At 44.8% G+C, this 14,552-nt stretch overlaps 1 protein-coding gene across 4 annotated transcripts in view; it reads left to right on the top strand.

The window, feature by feature from the left end:
* The window catches only part of LOC122619068 (microtubule-associated protein Jupiter), a 30,121-nt gene that overhangs the window by 12,852 nt on the left and 2,717 nt on the right, over positions 1-14,552 (top strand). Inside the window, exons 1-3 of one of the 4 annotated variants that reach the window (XM_043795766.1) lie at positions 3,059-3,171; positions 13,685-13,818; positions 14,110-14,142. In XM_043795766.1, the coding sequence (XP_043651701.1) occupies positions 3,110-3,171; positions 13,685-13,818; positions 14,110-14,142 (229 nt within the window). In that variant the 5' untranslated portion in view covers positions 3,059-3,109. Of the gene's footprint in view, positions 1-3,058; positions 3,172-13,684; positions 13,819-14,109; positions 14,143-14,552 lie in introns of those variants that run through there. The other 3 variants (XM_043795767.1, XM_043795768.1, XM_043795769.1) reach the window with 3 other exon arrangements.

Here is a 14,552-nt window from a genome sequence, read left to right on the forward strand (position 1 = left end):
TGAGGTGTCTGGCTTATAATCATTAGGGTTTGCCGCCGCCGTCACTTCAATTGTCAGTTACCGCTGCTGCTGCTGCTGCTGCTGCTACTGCCCACGTACAGATACAGATACTCGTACTTGTACTTGCAATCCATCCCTACTTTAAAGCCTTATGATGTTTTAACTACCTCCAAGTCGTCCACATGACAGGGCACCACACCACTCCACACCACACCACACCACGTCCACATGGAGTCGAAAAAAGGGGCGTGGGTGGTGGTGGTGGTTGGGAGACGACTTCGATTGAGATTAGGCACACACACTCGCACACACTCGCACACACACGCAGTCACTGTGGTTACGCGTACTAGTGGTTTTGGCACCCCATCTCCCCATCTCACTTAACAATGCTTAATGCTAATAAAATATATTTTAACGTACTTTGGGGAAAGCCTCTGCAAATGTAAATGAATGCGAAATAGCTAAAAGGCGTATTTATGGGAAGCGGAAATTTATAACGATAAAAACAGACGCAGAAAACCGGACGCTCATATATAGCCAGGGACCACTGTACTCGAAATAAAGTGAGTGCCGACTGCGTCGAGTTCCATGGCACTTCTCCTGGGGAAACATCAGGCGACACTTAACTATTGAGCAAGAGCTGCGGGAAGTCGGCGAAGGAGACGGAGATCTCCTATTTTTAACCGCATGGAGTGGGCTTGTGCCCCACAGTCCCCATTCCAAGTCATTCCCCCGCCCGGTTTCATTACTCCTTCCCTGGACAAGTTAGTGTTGCCAATTTTTTCAGGTGAAATTTTCAGGAAGAGAATCAAAAATACATTCGTCACATTCTAAATGGTGTTTTAGAAATATATCAAGAGTACATTCCATCATATTTTCAGATTTAAGAATGTTGCATATAATATTTTTAATTGTTGCATTACCATATTTGCCGCAGTAGTGATTTGAATAAAACTAGCTGAACTGTCAACTCTGGTGCAAGTACACAACGCCTAGGCTTTTACTTGCGCACAGCGACCGGCAAAAGGGGGCAAGTGGCATGTTGGTGTCAGGTTGCTGCATGTGCACCACTCCGCCAAAGGCCCGCACCACCCATCGCAGCCCGTGCACCGCTCAGTGGGTCGCAAGTCCCACGACCCACCGATGGTAAAATAGCATAACGGCAAGAAGCAGCGACTGCGGCGACGACGGCCAGTCAACTTTTGGCTCGGCTAAACAAAAGTGTCTTCGCAAGCTAAAAATAACCACTGTTTTGGCCCAGCTGCTTCCCCCCCAAGCTCCCAGTCCCCCTTTCCGCTCTCAACTCTTTTTCAGCGACTTTGTGGCTCCATGGCCCGATCCTCTTAGTCGCTGGCTTGCGCTTCCTGTTCTGTGTGCGCAAATCTGTGCCAAATGTTTTCCAAGAAAACGCAGTATGCAAATACATATTGCATTTAAATTCTTGCTGCACCAGCAGCACATCAGCAGCAAGTGCGGCAGATACAGGAAAAGTGGAAAAAGGGGCGGCCTCATTAGTGGCAAGACACTTAAAATTAGAGTTTGCTGCTGTTGGCCCCAACTGAACTGAACGCTTGGCGATGATGAAAGTGATTTATGTCCGGCAAAGGCAATGTGCCACAGCTCCTCGAAGACACGAGACCCGATGTCTGGCTTGGCAGCAGCTTCATCATGGCCAGGAAACATGTTTGTGGGTTGCTACCGCCTTGCGGCAGTGCTGTCCACACCCTGTAATCAAAGATAAGGAGCGTGTTGGGAATAGGGGCTAAGTTCATAATGTTTATGTGCAAATCGTAATAGATATGGGCCTTTCTTTTCCCATTCAACTGTGATTTCTTAGTCGAGTTAGGATCTAGATTATTATTAGGATTGATAAGTCTGGAAGTTGGATTCTAGTAAATTAAGTTATTTTTGCAATCATTCCAAAAAGTTTAAATATCATGGGTGTCTTTGGGTTCAAAACTTTGAACGCACTTGACTATTTTGAGAGAAACTAGTTTCACAAACCTAAGAAGAAGATGAAGCAGAAGAAGAAGCTGAGAAGCTGAGAGAAGAAACAATTGCATAGGAACCCTGAAGTGCACTAGACCTGAACTATTTTTTCGCTTTTCTAGCGCTTTTTGCAATGGCACGGCATAACTGAAGCATATCTGCGCACACTTCTCGCCGGCGGGGCACATAAAATAAAATAAGTAAATGCAGAATGTTAATCCCGCAAGTGTCTTAAACTGCTGCTGCTTAAGTATATGTTTTATATTCGCTTCAGTTCCTTGCGTATTTTAAACTTTTTAACTTCTTTTGTGACCTACAAGCGGCGGAGTGCCGAACTCACCACGAGTTGGGTTCTGTCCCGCTAGTGAGAGAGAGGAAGAGAGCAAGGAGGAGAGCGAGCTCCAACTCCAATCAGCATCAGCTGTAGTTTGTTTTTGTTTTGATGCGCCACATGGCTGGCGCTCGCTCTCTGGCACTCGCGCTCTCTTCGCTTGCAGCTTTTGCGCTCTGAGTGAGTTGGGTTTCGGTCGTTGTTTTTGGATCGATAAAACTTCTCGCGCTGCCGTGGTATAAAATGCTTTTCACTTTTCCCACTGCACTTTAGTCGCCAGACATTTATCGAAACGTGCACATCACCAGCGGTCGCACACTCAAACATATATATTGCATATATATTGCTATCCCAACCAAATATCCTTCGAACCGAAAAAACCCACGCGAGTGCAAATCAAAAGTTTTTTAGCTTTCTTTGTGAGTGAAGTGTTTTGGAATTTTTCGGGAGTTGGTTGGGGAAAATGTTGCATGATATCCTAGCTTATCCTGACTAAAGGAATGTTCTCCGTTTTCCGTCCGCTCTGATTTCCTCCTAACTCTCTTCTATTCTCGCCCGGGATGCTTCGTGCATTCTCTCACAGTTGAGGGTTTATTGATTTTACGCACATGCAGCATCCCCATCTATGAGTCATCATCAGCCATCCTGCAACATTTTCCCCCACGTGCCTAATCTCCGCCTTTCCCCACATCCGCGTGCGCTTAGATTTTTCCAGTGCGAAAAGTAAAGCAATTGCATCCATTCAACAGAGAGATTATCCTTTCGCCAAACAAACAAACAGAATCCGAAATGGCCGCCTACGCTGCTTTCAAACACGTTGAGCTTTACAATGTTGGCAAAGCCAAGAAGAGGTAAGAATTCCCCTAAGGATACACTAAAACTGACATTTTTTAAGGCTTGCGAAGAACAAAGAATTTGCATGTCAAAAGGGTAATCGATAAATTGTCTTTCGGATTTATTACTCATTTTTACAATGAAAATGGAGTTCATCAGTATTGTCAGTAGTCCCCTTGCAAGGAAAGGCATTAAAAAGCAGAAAAAAAGGTCCTTTGTTAAAATATGCCTTTGTTAAAATGCATTCCCTGAGGTTTTAAAAGGGTTTAAATTACCATGACGCACTATATGAAAATCAAACAAAGAGAATCATATGGCTGTTAAATTCAGCAAATAGATACATTATCAATGTTTATTCAAAATGAGTATTACTAATTATGACAAGCTGCAAAGAATTGCAAAAATTTTATTTTGATACTGACAAATAATGAATAGTAGGTTGTTTATTAAGAACTAATAATGACACATTGTCGGCTATCATGTAAAGCATTATAGCTAGGCCAATCAAAATATTCTGTATTTGTTTTGAAATCTGGGTATTATCATAACGTCAGTTGTGAAATGTTACTCAATGTGTATGACTTATATTGAGGTTATCCGCCGACCGACTCATTTTCCCTGAAGTTTAACAACTGTTACGTGCCTACTGCATATTTTGTTATTGTTTGCCACCGCTCGAGTGAACTTTGATTGGCAAACATTTCGGAAGGCAGCCTCATCGTGATCTGCATCAACATCTTCATCTTCTTCTTCAGCCTCATCCTCATCTTCAACTTTATCCCATTGTTTGAGCTGTCGGGCCGCACAAACACCGCACACTTGCATATTCATTCGGTTATGTGTGTAGATTCATTTAGCGTTCATTCACCTCGCCGCCTGACTGACTGACTAACTAATACTACTAACTACCCATACAGTCGCGTGCACACGGGGCGTATGTGTAATCTGGGGGAGCACCACTTTTGCAAGCGCCTACTTCCCACAAAACCGAAACCACCTAGCAAGTGAACCACCCAAGCCAAGCCGCCAGTGTTGGCATGTCTTCGGATGTCTCATTGATTTTCCTTTGCCCACGGCCAGCTGCCCCACGGCAACCCACCGCACAAAGCACCACCCGCGACACCACCACTGCAGTCGTCCACTCGATGCCACCGCACCACACCAAAGTCAAAGGGACCGACCGGCGTTCTTTGGGAATATACCCTTTCTAACTCCGAGGCGTATGACAATCTCTTTTCGAGCCATCACAACAATAGATAATTGAAATTACGAGGTGTTTACGAAATCTACATTTTGATGTGACATTTAAGGGAGAACACTTCAAAACCCTCTAAACAAAAATGATTTCTTGGCTTTATTTATGGTTTCAATGAAGTTCATCCTTGATCTCCACATACTCCTGTCAATCTCTGCATAACAAAATTTTACAAGTATATTAAAATTGATTTTATTAGTACATAGACATTGAACGTTAAAAGAGTAGACTGGCATTTTTTACAATTATGGAGCTTATGATTTTTTATGGCATACTAAAGCTAATAATAGCCGCATAAAGCATAGGCCATGGAGTTTTTCATAAAATTCAATTTCAGCTTTAAATCACTTTTGGGCAATCATTCGGATTTGTTAAACGTAAAAACTGATTAGGTTCGCCTATTATCCAAATGATATGAAAATATAATAAAATGTTTATTATTGAACAATCACGCGCTATTACCGCTAAAAATAAATCATTATATTATTATCGTTTATCGCCGCTTGTACCAGGGTATTTCCCCCAACGACTTCTCTCAACTTTTGCCCGCCTTTCTTTTTCAGTTAGTTTCGGCATTTGTTTTTGCATGCAATTCTTGGACCAAGCCCCTGTGCCCAGTACCACCCATTTTTCGCCTTTCGAGTGGGGAAACAACAAAAAATCGTTACCGAAATGTTTTTTTTTGTGTTTTATGCTTATGTCTGTTCCGTTTACCACTCTTACGCTCTCTTACCTGTTCCGAGTTTGAATTCGTGTCCAAGTCCGCTTCCCTGTCCGCTTTTCCGTCCGTCTGTCCGTTCAACTGTCCGCTGTCCGTTGTCCGTCGCCGTCGTCCGCTGGTCCGTGGCGGACATTGAACCCCTGCTTCTCTCCGCGGCCGTTGGGATCGCAGATTAGTTTTGGTCGCGGCAGAAACCAAATAGAAACAATTTTCCTTATGTGTGCCATGTGCATTATAAACAATTTGCTGGATTTTATGGTCCATCGATGGGTGGCTGCACCGCTGCCGATGCCGCTGCTGCTGCTGCTGCTGCTGCTGGGGATAAAGTGTGGAAAATGTGTTAATCATTGTCATTGATTGCGATTGTGTAACATACCGCCTTGGACTTTCCCGCCGGCGGCCGGGGGGAAAATGATTAATATACTTTTCCTCTGCATTTCGATGCAGCGTTTTGTCTGCCGTGTGTGTGCCCCTTTCTTCGGCAAAGCCATGACTTATTATTGTAAACAATCAAATTAAATCTCAAAGGTGCGACGCGCCAAGAAATCGGATTGAATTGTCGCTCTTTGTTGCGTTGTATAAGCGGCGGAAATCATGACAATTCATTTTGTTTATGGCATTGTCTATCCATCTGACGATCATTATACGCTTGAATTCCTTTGCACAATACCCGCGCATATCTACTGTTTACAACCTGAAGTTAACCTCATTCTGCAAGGAAAGTCGGCAAACAAATCAAGAATTTCCATATATTTATAACCATATATAATAGAGCGCGATGGGAATGTTTTTTTTGGCGTTGCCAAGTCAACATTTATGCAAATGATTGTAGAACATGCGGAAAGCGAGCCAAAGTCGTTATAAGTAATAATCAACAAAAATCTGCACCACCACAACCACCACCACAACTACCACCTCCCCAGTATTATCATGACCTATTGACAGAACCGAAAAGGAAATCAAACACATTTCTCCGTAATGCCTGCGTCAATGTAATTCCTGTTGACACGGAAATCGGGCAGGAAAAGTGGAGGAAAACTTTTCGGCCCTCCGTGGAAGTGTTCCCCTGGCAACCACAAAATATATACGAGTATATGTACTATATTCTATTGAAAATACATGGACTCTTGATGGATTTTACTACTGTTGTACCTTAGAGTGCCTGACACGATGAATGAGGCTGTTCAGTATGCAATTCCCATCGATCGGGCGCCAATCGAAGGAGGAGTTTGTCCTCTCGTCGGGGGGAGGAGCTCTGGGTGAATATATTAGAAAGTCCTTTCGCTTTCCACAAAGTCGCAAATTAATCAATACAAATTTATTAATTACATATTTAAAAGCGGCAGATCTGCAACTTTCGCTGCGATGAGTGTGTCAGCAATTCTGGTATGGATTGACTTTGGCTTCAGTATTGCTCTCTGGCTCTGAAATGCACAATTTGCGAAGCCAATCCCAGCTTACGTACGCATATACATAATAATAAAAATGCCAGGCATCACTATCGGCATCTACATGCGGCTTTTCCAAGCCAGCTTTTCCTTTCCTTTCCTCTCGAGCACAGCACCGCACTTTCCTCGGAAACTGCAACTGCAACCGCACACGGCTACGGCTAATCGATAATTATTCATCGGGCTCAGGCCAACACTATCGATAATTGACAATCTATGGCTTGGCTGCTGCGCCGCACAAAAACTCCTTCCTCCCCCTCCTCCTGCCAGCATTGTCCAATTATGAATTTTCATCAAATCCCGCACCGACCATTAATCACACCTCCAAATAAAAGAAAAAAATCAGAAAAAAATAAGAAACACCACCCGCTGCGGTTTTGATTTGGTGCCCTCTTGTGTCTTCCTGGTCATCAAGTCTTCGGTGGAAGAGGAGCCAATCCTCCATGCCCGCTGTCATCTGACACTTTTCCCGACCGTGACTGACCAGGAAAACATATCAATTTAAATGCTATTGCCTTGATTGAGCGCGGGAAAGAGGGAAATGGGAAAAGCGCGTGGACCTGACACTCAAATTGTAGTTGAATCATGGGCAAAGGAAGTCGCTTTTAATTGGGAGGCGCAGCAGGAGGTTCCCTGGGCTTGTCCATTGGTGGTGACTCAAATCTTTCCAATCGTGAGCAATGTAAATGAATAATGGTTATTAAATATTCGAAGCAAATCTTAGTTGGTAAGAAACATTTGTGTAAAGTGGCATTTGCAATTGTTTCAACAATGTTAAAACAATTAAGCCAGGCCTCCGTTTTGGGATGAGTGCGAATTCCTCTCTGCCAATTATCATCATTCCTGCAATCACCTGCGTGGAATGCCCGCCTGTGCCGATCCGACTGATAGAGATATGATATATAAGTTGGACGGCCGGCCACAGCTGATTGGATTTGAAAAGCTTTTGAGTGGAAAGCAACGGTAAACATACCGCGCTCGAGTGATCTCCGCCGCCACGCCTGCCGCCCTCCCCCCGGGAAAAAAGAGTAGCTCCTCCCCTTCCTCTTGGCTCCGCGGGGAAAGTAGATTCTTCGACTTATGTAGGTATTTGCCCGCCTCGACTTGTGTTCCATTGTGCTTTGTTTGTTTTGGATTTGGATTTGGCTTCGGCTTTGTCCGAAGCGGCAATTATAATGGAATCGACTAATCAACGTTTTTAGGTAAATCAAAAATGGGAGGGAGAGACAATCATAACAAAAGTGGCAGCAACAATAGTAGAAAACCGCACACAATTTTCGTGCTTCAGTTGGATTTTCATTAGGTTTTTTTCGAAGCTCCCATCCCCCTCCACTTTGCGGTTGCACGAAGCGGACGGGACACGTTTTAAATTAAACAAAAGGAAGCAGCAACGCAGCCGCAGCCACTGCAATGCGATGCAGTCGAGCAGCAAGCATAATGAGGCGAACAAACCCAAAACTCAGTAATAAATGGGCAGCAAAAATGCAGAGAAATGAGATCTAAACAGTAACACATCAAGTGTACTCGTCCGATAAACAATTACCCGGACATTCGAATGAAGCCGAATCAACTGGAACCTGCCTACTCCGAACTCCAAACTCCAGCTCCATTTTCATTTCCATTTCCATCTCCATCTCGATGACCACGATGATGTACAGGTGCAGTGCAGCATAACGATCGACTGGACAAGCCGAAGCTTTATGGACTAAACCATAAAGCTGAGGCATCGCGACTGACTGGCAGTAAATTGTGCATTTTTATTGCATGATTGCTCTCAGCGGGCAAACAAATCAACAGGAAAAAAGCAAACAAATGTGGAGGGAGAGTCCGTCCAGAGGAGACTCCTCTCGACATTCCGCCGCAGACGGGACCGAGTGAAAATCGCTATGACCCGACCCTTTTGCTTTTCCATTTCCATTTCTATTCCCGGGAAAGCCACCACGGGTCCACCACTCCCCTTTGTGCATACACGGAGCGAATTAAGCCGGCCGTTGTTGTTTGCAGAGTTTAAACAAAGTCATAAAAATCAATTGCAATTAATCAAGCTGCTTGCAGCACTGCCTCACCTCCCCCGCGCCCGCAGCTCCACCCAAATAGCAGCAACTTCATTATAAAACGACATGAGGCATCCACCCAGACTCCCCTTATCCCCCTTCTCCATCGAAATCGGGCATTAGCCAAAAAAAAACTAGAGAAGAAAAGAAACAAATTAACTTTGGCTTGGCAACGGACAACCATTTCAGCCTTGTCTTCTCTTGTCTCTCGGATTTTTTCTTGGCTTTTTCACCGCCTTTGGCCCCTCGTCTTGGCCAGAAGCAGCAGCTTGACAGCGAGACAGACAGATTGGGAAAAAAGACTGAGGTTTTCACACCACCAGCCGTTTTCATTACGAAATTTTTGAGGCATTCGTCATAGGGAATGCATTTAGAAACAGCATAGAGAGACGAAAATAAGCTTCTTATGCTCCAAATGCATTAGTTTTCAATTTCTTTATTTCGGTTCTGTTTTTGACTTAGCTCCTCGACTCGCTTTCCCACACGCTGTCAATACACAAAAAAGTTTTCCAACAGCTTTTCGCAAATGCAGAGGAAGGAAGGAGATCTCCGATTTCAACTTTTACTTGTGCGCTGAGTAAAGACGAATTTTGACAGTTGGTTAATTAGAAAACTGTCGAAATGAGTTTGGCGTTGAAGTTTATGAAGCTCAACGCAAGTGCAAGATAATTCGAAGCGGAAATACTCTTACTTACTTATAAGAAAACTACAGAGTGTACAGTATCCTTTGGGAAGATAGTCATACCATAGCAAGGTTTCCCTTTGGTTTGGCTACATTAATTTTCATCATGCTTAGTCATATTAACACACCACTTCATTCCCAAGAAAATCGAACTGAAATCAAGCGTAATAGAAAGTAACATTTAATTTCATAATTTAAAATCGAGAGGCCTACAACAAAGTGCTGCTGGATATTGACCATGATTTGGCCTGCACTTTGGGCCAGCCACGCCCCCTTGGTGTTGTAATTAATTGACGGCGTCGGGTAAAAGGGAAATCTGGGAAAGCCCCTCGATATATGTTATGTGTGCAAACATAAAACAATTATCGCAGCAGCATTTTATGGGAATGGAAAAGGGGGGGCAGCTGGAGAAGGAAAATACCCTAGAGCCGTGTCGATGAAGAAAGGCCATGAACGAAGAGAGAGAAAAATCGAAAGACTAAAGCCAAACTAAATCAGAGCGACAACTATCACTTTGAGCCAAGTATTTTCTATATGCACAACCCGAACAACTTTTACCCGAAAAGGTTGTTTTCAAATTTCGCCGCTGTTGTTGTTGTTGTTGCAACAAGCACCATGCCACATTACCTTTCGCTCGGATTGGCCTCTTCCTCCCTGCCGCTGCTGCTGCTGCTCCTTTCTTTCTAGCACTCAGCAGTCAACCCTCACCCATCCCCCTCGATGTACATTAGTTTTTGTCATCATCCTGGACGGGAGAAGCCCAGGCTCCGTGGACTCCTCCAACTGGGAGCCACCTGCGCACTCCCAGCTCCACCTGGCTGACTCGCTGGTCGACTGGCTGACTAGCTGACCAGCGGTCTTGTTTTGTCGCCGATCTCCAGACTTGGTCAACATTTGCCTGGGGCGCCTGGTGTGTGAAAGGTTTTCCAGTGATCCGGCGTTCAAATGAGGCAGGGGATTGGAGGGCAGCGGTGCGCCCAGATTGGTCCATTCGATTTGGCTCATATTTCAAACAGAGCCAAGCTATTAAGTGCCCAGGAAAATTGCAAACCAAGTTTTGTGTGGCACTACACACCAAACATAGACACTTGATACGATTTTCGTTGCCTATATTTCCTAATCTGTTCATACCAATAAAACAGTCACCTTAAAGCTCAGTTCTTTTTCAAATTCAAGCAATAGTCTTGGCATTTAATAGCTCCAGTCAAAGGAGAACCACTGAAATAGCGTCGTTCTGGCGGCGAAAATGGGTTAATTGCGAGTTAGCCCATTGACTGGAGGATTCCAGGGAAGCCAGACCACAGACCGCGCCGCGCGTCCACAGTGCGTGTGGAAAGTAAGTGGCCGAAACCAGCTCAAACGGAAGCCATGCCAAAATAAACTGCGACACTTACCGGGTACAATAATGCTGGTGGGGATGGAAATGTGTGTACAACCTGTGGGCCATTAAAAGAGCAAAGCTTCCCAATTTGGTGACCTTTTTTGTGCTATTCGCTGCTTTTAGCCGGCGTGTGGATGGTAATTAGTCTTAGTCTAGGCCCGGCTATCTGGCTAACTGGGTAGCTGGCTAACTGGCGGCCATTAAGATGGTCGGCATATCTTGCCCGCTTTGGCAATAAGTGCATGGATATTGTGCCCGAATGCCGCATGTGGCATGGGCCAAAGTCAAACGCAACTTTCGCTTTCCATTTGATCGGGCCGCATTCGGTTAGTTGGTAAGTTGTAAGTTGGTAAGTTGTAAGTTCACATGCATGGCCTAGCCGGCGGCTTAACTGTTTAAATAATTATTACTTGTTCGTCACTTGCGCAAAAATTGCCCATTTACCGTTGCTTTGTTAGTTTTTCCTCTCAACCCTGCCGGTCCAAAAACCAAAAAAAAAAAAATAAAAAAAAGAAGGAAAACAGAAAAACATGAAAAAAAGATCCGACAAAAAATAATAAAAACAAAGCAGGAGAAACAAGTCTTTGTCAAAAAAGAAAGAGTTGAAAAAAAAAGAAGAGTTTCACGCTCCGCTGGCTATGCTAACAAGCACGAAGACATTTTAATAAGAACACTTTGCACACGGGGGCCAGGTCTTATAAATAGAGTGTGCGACAGTTATGATCGCAATTACCCCACACACCAACCCAACCCGAACTGCGATTGCGATTGCCAGTGCGAGTGCTAGCTATGCCAGTGATTTCCCCACGCGACGCCACTCGCCGAGCTCCACTACACTGGAAAGTAATTCATTAGGAAGAGATCAATATAACAGATCTCAGATTCCAAAGGATCTGGATATGAAATTGATATTAAAGCACTTCCCATTGTACATGTAATGCAAGGAAGCTAGTACTACATCAATACGATATCATTACTACACACCTCAAGTTTGAATAACTTAACTACACCTTCCGTAACTCATCACTTACTCCCAGGTTACTTTAGGTTCTACTTATAATCTGATGAAAACACCGAACCTTTGTCATGCAGCATTGATTTCCGTGTTGCACACGCTGTGGTTTTTCGCTCCGTGTAGTTAAATTGCCTCCCCCTTGCACCTGTCCGCTCGTCGGGCAGTTCACACACTTGCGGCGGCCGTTTAACGGTTGTTTTGCCTTTGCGGCTGCGCTTTGGACGCCTTGTCATGTTCGGAGGGCCAAGAAGAGTTGGGCCCAGAAGAAGCCGCCGTGTAGTGTAGTGTGGTATAATTAATTAGGCGCAGCCGCAGTAACAGTCGCCGCAACAGCAACAGCAGCAACCTTCCTCTTCCGTCGGGGGCACGCAAATTGGGTTGCACTTTCTAGCAGGAAGACGACGACGCACCTTCAGCTGCGCGCACCCACTTTTCCCCTTTTCCGCTGCACTCAATTCAATTCTAGCCCCGTAGAAAGTTTTAATACCCGAAATGAATGCTAAACTGGGAATTGCCCCTATTATTTATGCTCATTGTTTGTGGCGCCCCAAACACTTTGGCTTTGTTTAAGCCAACAGTAATCGGTCGTAATTACACTGCAATTTGGTTAATTATCACAAAAGTGTAACAAAAGTAGCTGGACTCTCACGACGACTCTCACTTTCCGGCGAAGAAGAGAAGTGCGTGCCGCATGCCGCGCAGTTTGCAGATGGTGCATAAAAACGCAATCTTTTAGCCCACTGAAAGCCCGCTGATTTGATTGACGCCCCGAGGAAGGCGACTCGCAGTGGTAAACTAGCCTAGCAATTGCAATAGCAATAGCAATAGCAAATGGCCAAGAGAGCGGGCAAAAGCAAATGTTGACAAGTGAATGGTCTTTGGCTTTCCGAGCCTAGGGGCAAATCCATCCACCGCCAGGAGATGGAAGTTAAGTTGCAGCAGAAGCTGGAGAAGTTGGTAGCATCCACAGTTCAGCTAACTGTTGCAGAGTTTAATTGACGTCTCATGCTGGCGGCGGTAAAATGCATTCGCAGAAACCTCAGATACACTCGGATAGCCCGGCCGCAGCCTTCGACGGCTGACAGTGCGGTTCACGTGTGCAAGACAGCCAAGAGCTTGGCCAAATTAAAAGATCAAATGTCTGTCTGTATGGCGGGGATGAAAGAAAAGGGGAACAATTTAGTATCAGGTATAAAACTGTGCCTTTTAATGCCTTCATAAATATAATTCAAATTCTCGTAAATTATTTTAACACACTCTTAAACTTTGTGAGAATGTACATTATTATTTTTCCCCCTGATACTTTAAACAATTATTACAGCACGTATTTTCGCTCAGTCCTGCTGCGTTGTCTGGGCCAATTTTAATAAACAACCATTACCCGCAGCGCTGTGGCATCGTTTGGGCCTTACAGCTCCGTCCGGCACTGTAGCTGGTGGGGTTTTGGGCAACGTTGCGTGGACGGCGACGGACTGACTGACTGACTTCACTGACTTGACTGAGTACTGAGCAGTGAGCACTGAGTGGCTGGTGAATGCCACAAAGCATAACATTTTTGGCCAGCCTTTTGTCTCGGCTGCAATTCTTTATGCCAGGGTTTCCACTTAATTGCGATGCAGCTGGAGCTAGAGCTGGAGCTGGAGGATGGAAGATGCATCTTGGCGTGACTTCTAATGCCCATTGAGTGCTCACCCAGCCAGCTCCGTCTTAAACTCGATGAGTGCAGTTCCTCCGCCTCCTTCTCTGCCAACTCCAAGTCCAACTCCAACTCCTTTGCCATTTCCAGCCGCAGTGATGATGATTAGACACAGACATTAACTGCATTTCCCCGCGCTTAAGCTCGATGTGTTTTCCACAACGGCGAGCGTGTGGAAATTTGTGAATTATGCACTGTGCCATATCAATTACCGAGCGTAAAAGAATGAGCTTGTAATTAATGAGTCTCCCCTTTTCCCTTTTTTTTTTTTCTTGCAGGGTGCTGAGGCCTCCGGGCGGCGGATCGAGCGACATCTTTGGATCGGAGATGCCGCAGACCCCCAGGACCGTAAAGAATCGCATGGCGTCCAACATATTCGCGGCCGAGAAAGATAATGGAGTGAAAAACAACGGTAAGCTTGAGGTCTAACTACCACCCCATATCCACCCCATATTTGTATATGTATGTGATGTGTGATCCCTAGCAATCAAAAGATCAAAAATGAAAATCAAATCAACCTTAGTTGCTTGCTCTATCATTTGATTGGGAAATTGTGCCCATGATGAAAGATGTCCTTAGATAATGCCGTGGATTCTGGTCTATTAAATGCTTATTAAATGTGTATCGTTTTCTTCCCGTTCTCGTTCTTCTTTTTTTCCCCAACCCCCGCTCTATATCTTTTCTTTTCTACGTATCTTTGCAGTACGACAAGGAGCTCACAGATTCTATTTCATTGGTACTTGAACTATGTCTCTCCTTTCCTAATTCATGTCAACAATTGCACAGAGTCCTTCACCCAGAGTTAACCCAAAATTGTGTTCACTTTGCTTTGTGTTGTCGTCAGTTTTGTGCTAATTTATGTTCCAACGCAAGTTCTCCAGCTGCACAGACACAGACACAGACTCCGACACCGACACTCCACTAAACTAAACCCAGAACACAGCTCACAGCTCACCCACTTCCCACAGAAATACTGACCCACTCCGCTCCCACTCGAGAAGTGGCATTCCCAACCGGTTGGCCTGCTTCCTTTTTCCACCTGCTGCCACCTGATGACATTTCGAGCTCAGGCAGATAAAAGCCGAAAAGAACTCAAGGCTGCTCTTCTCATTCAATTTTGGCTAACCTTTGCTACACAACACACAA

Source organism: Drosophila teissieri, chromosome 3R, assembly GCF_016746235.2.
Source record: "Drosophila teissieri strain GT53w chromosome 3R, Prin_Dtei_1.1, whole genome shotgun sequence".
In the NCBI taxonomy this organism is placed as follows: domain Eukaryota; kingdom Metazoa; phylum Arthropoda; class Insecta; order Diptera; family Drosophilidae; genus Drosophila; species Drosophila teissieri.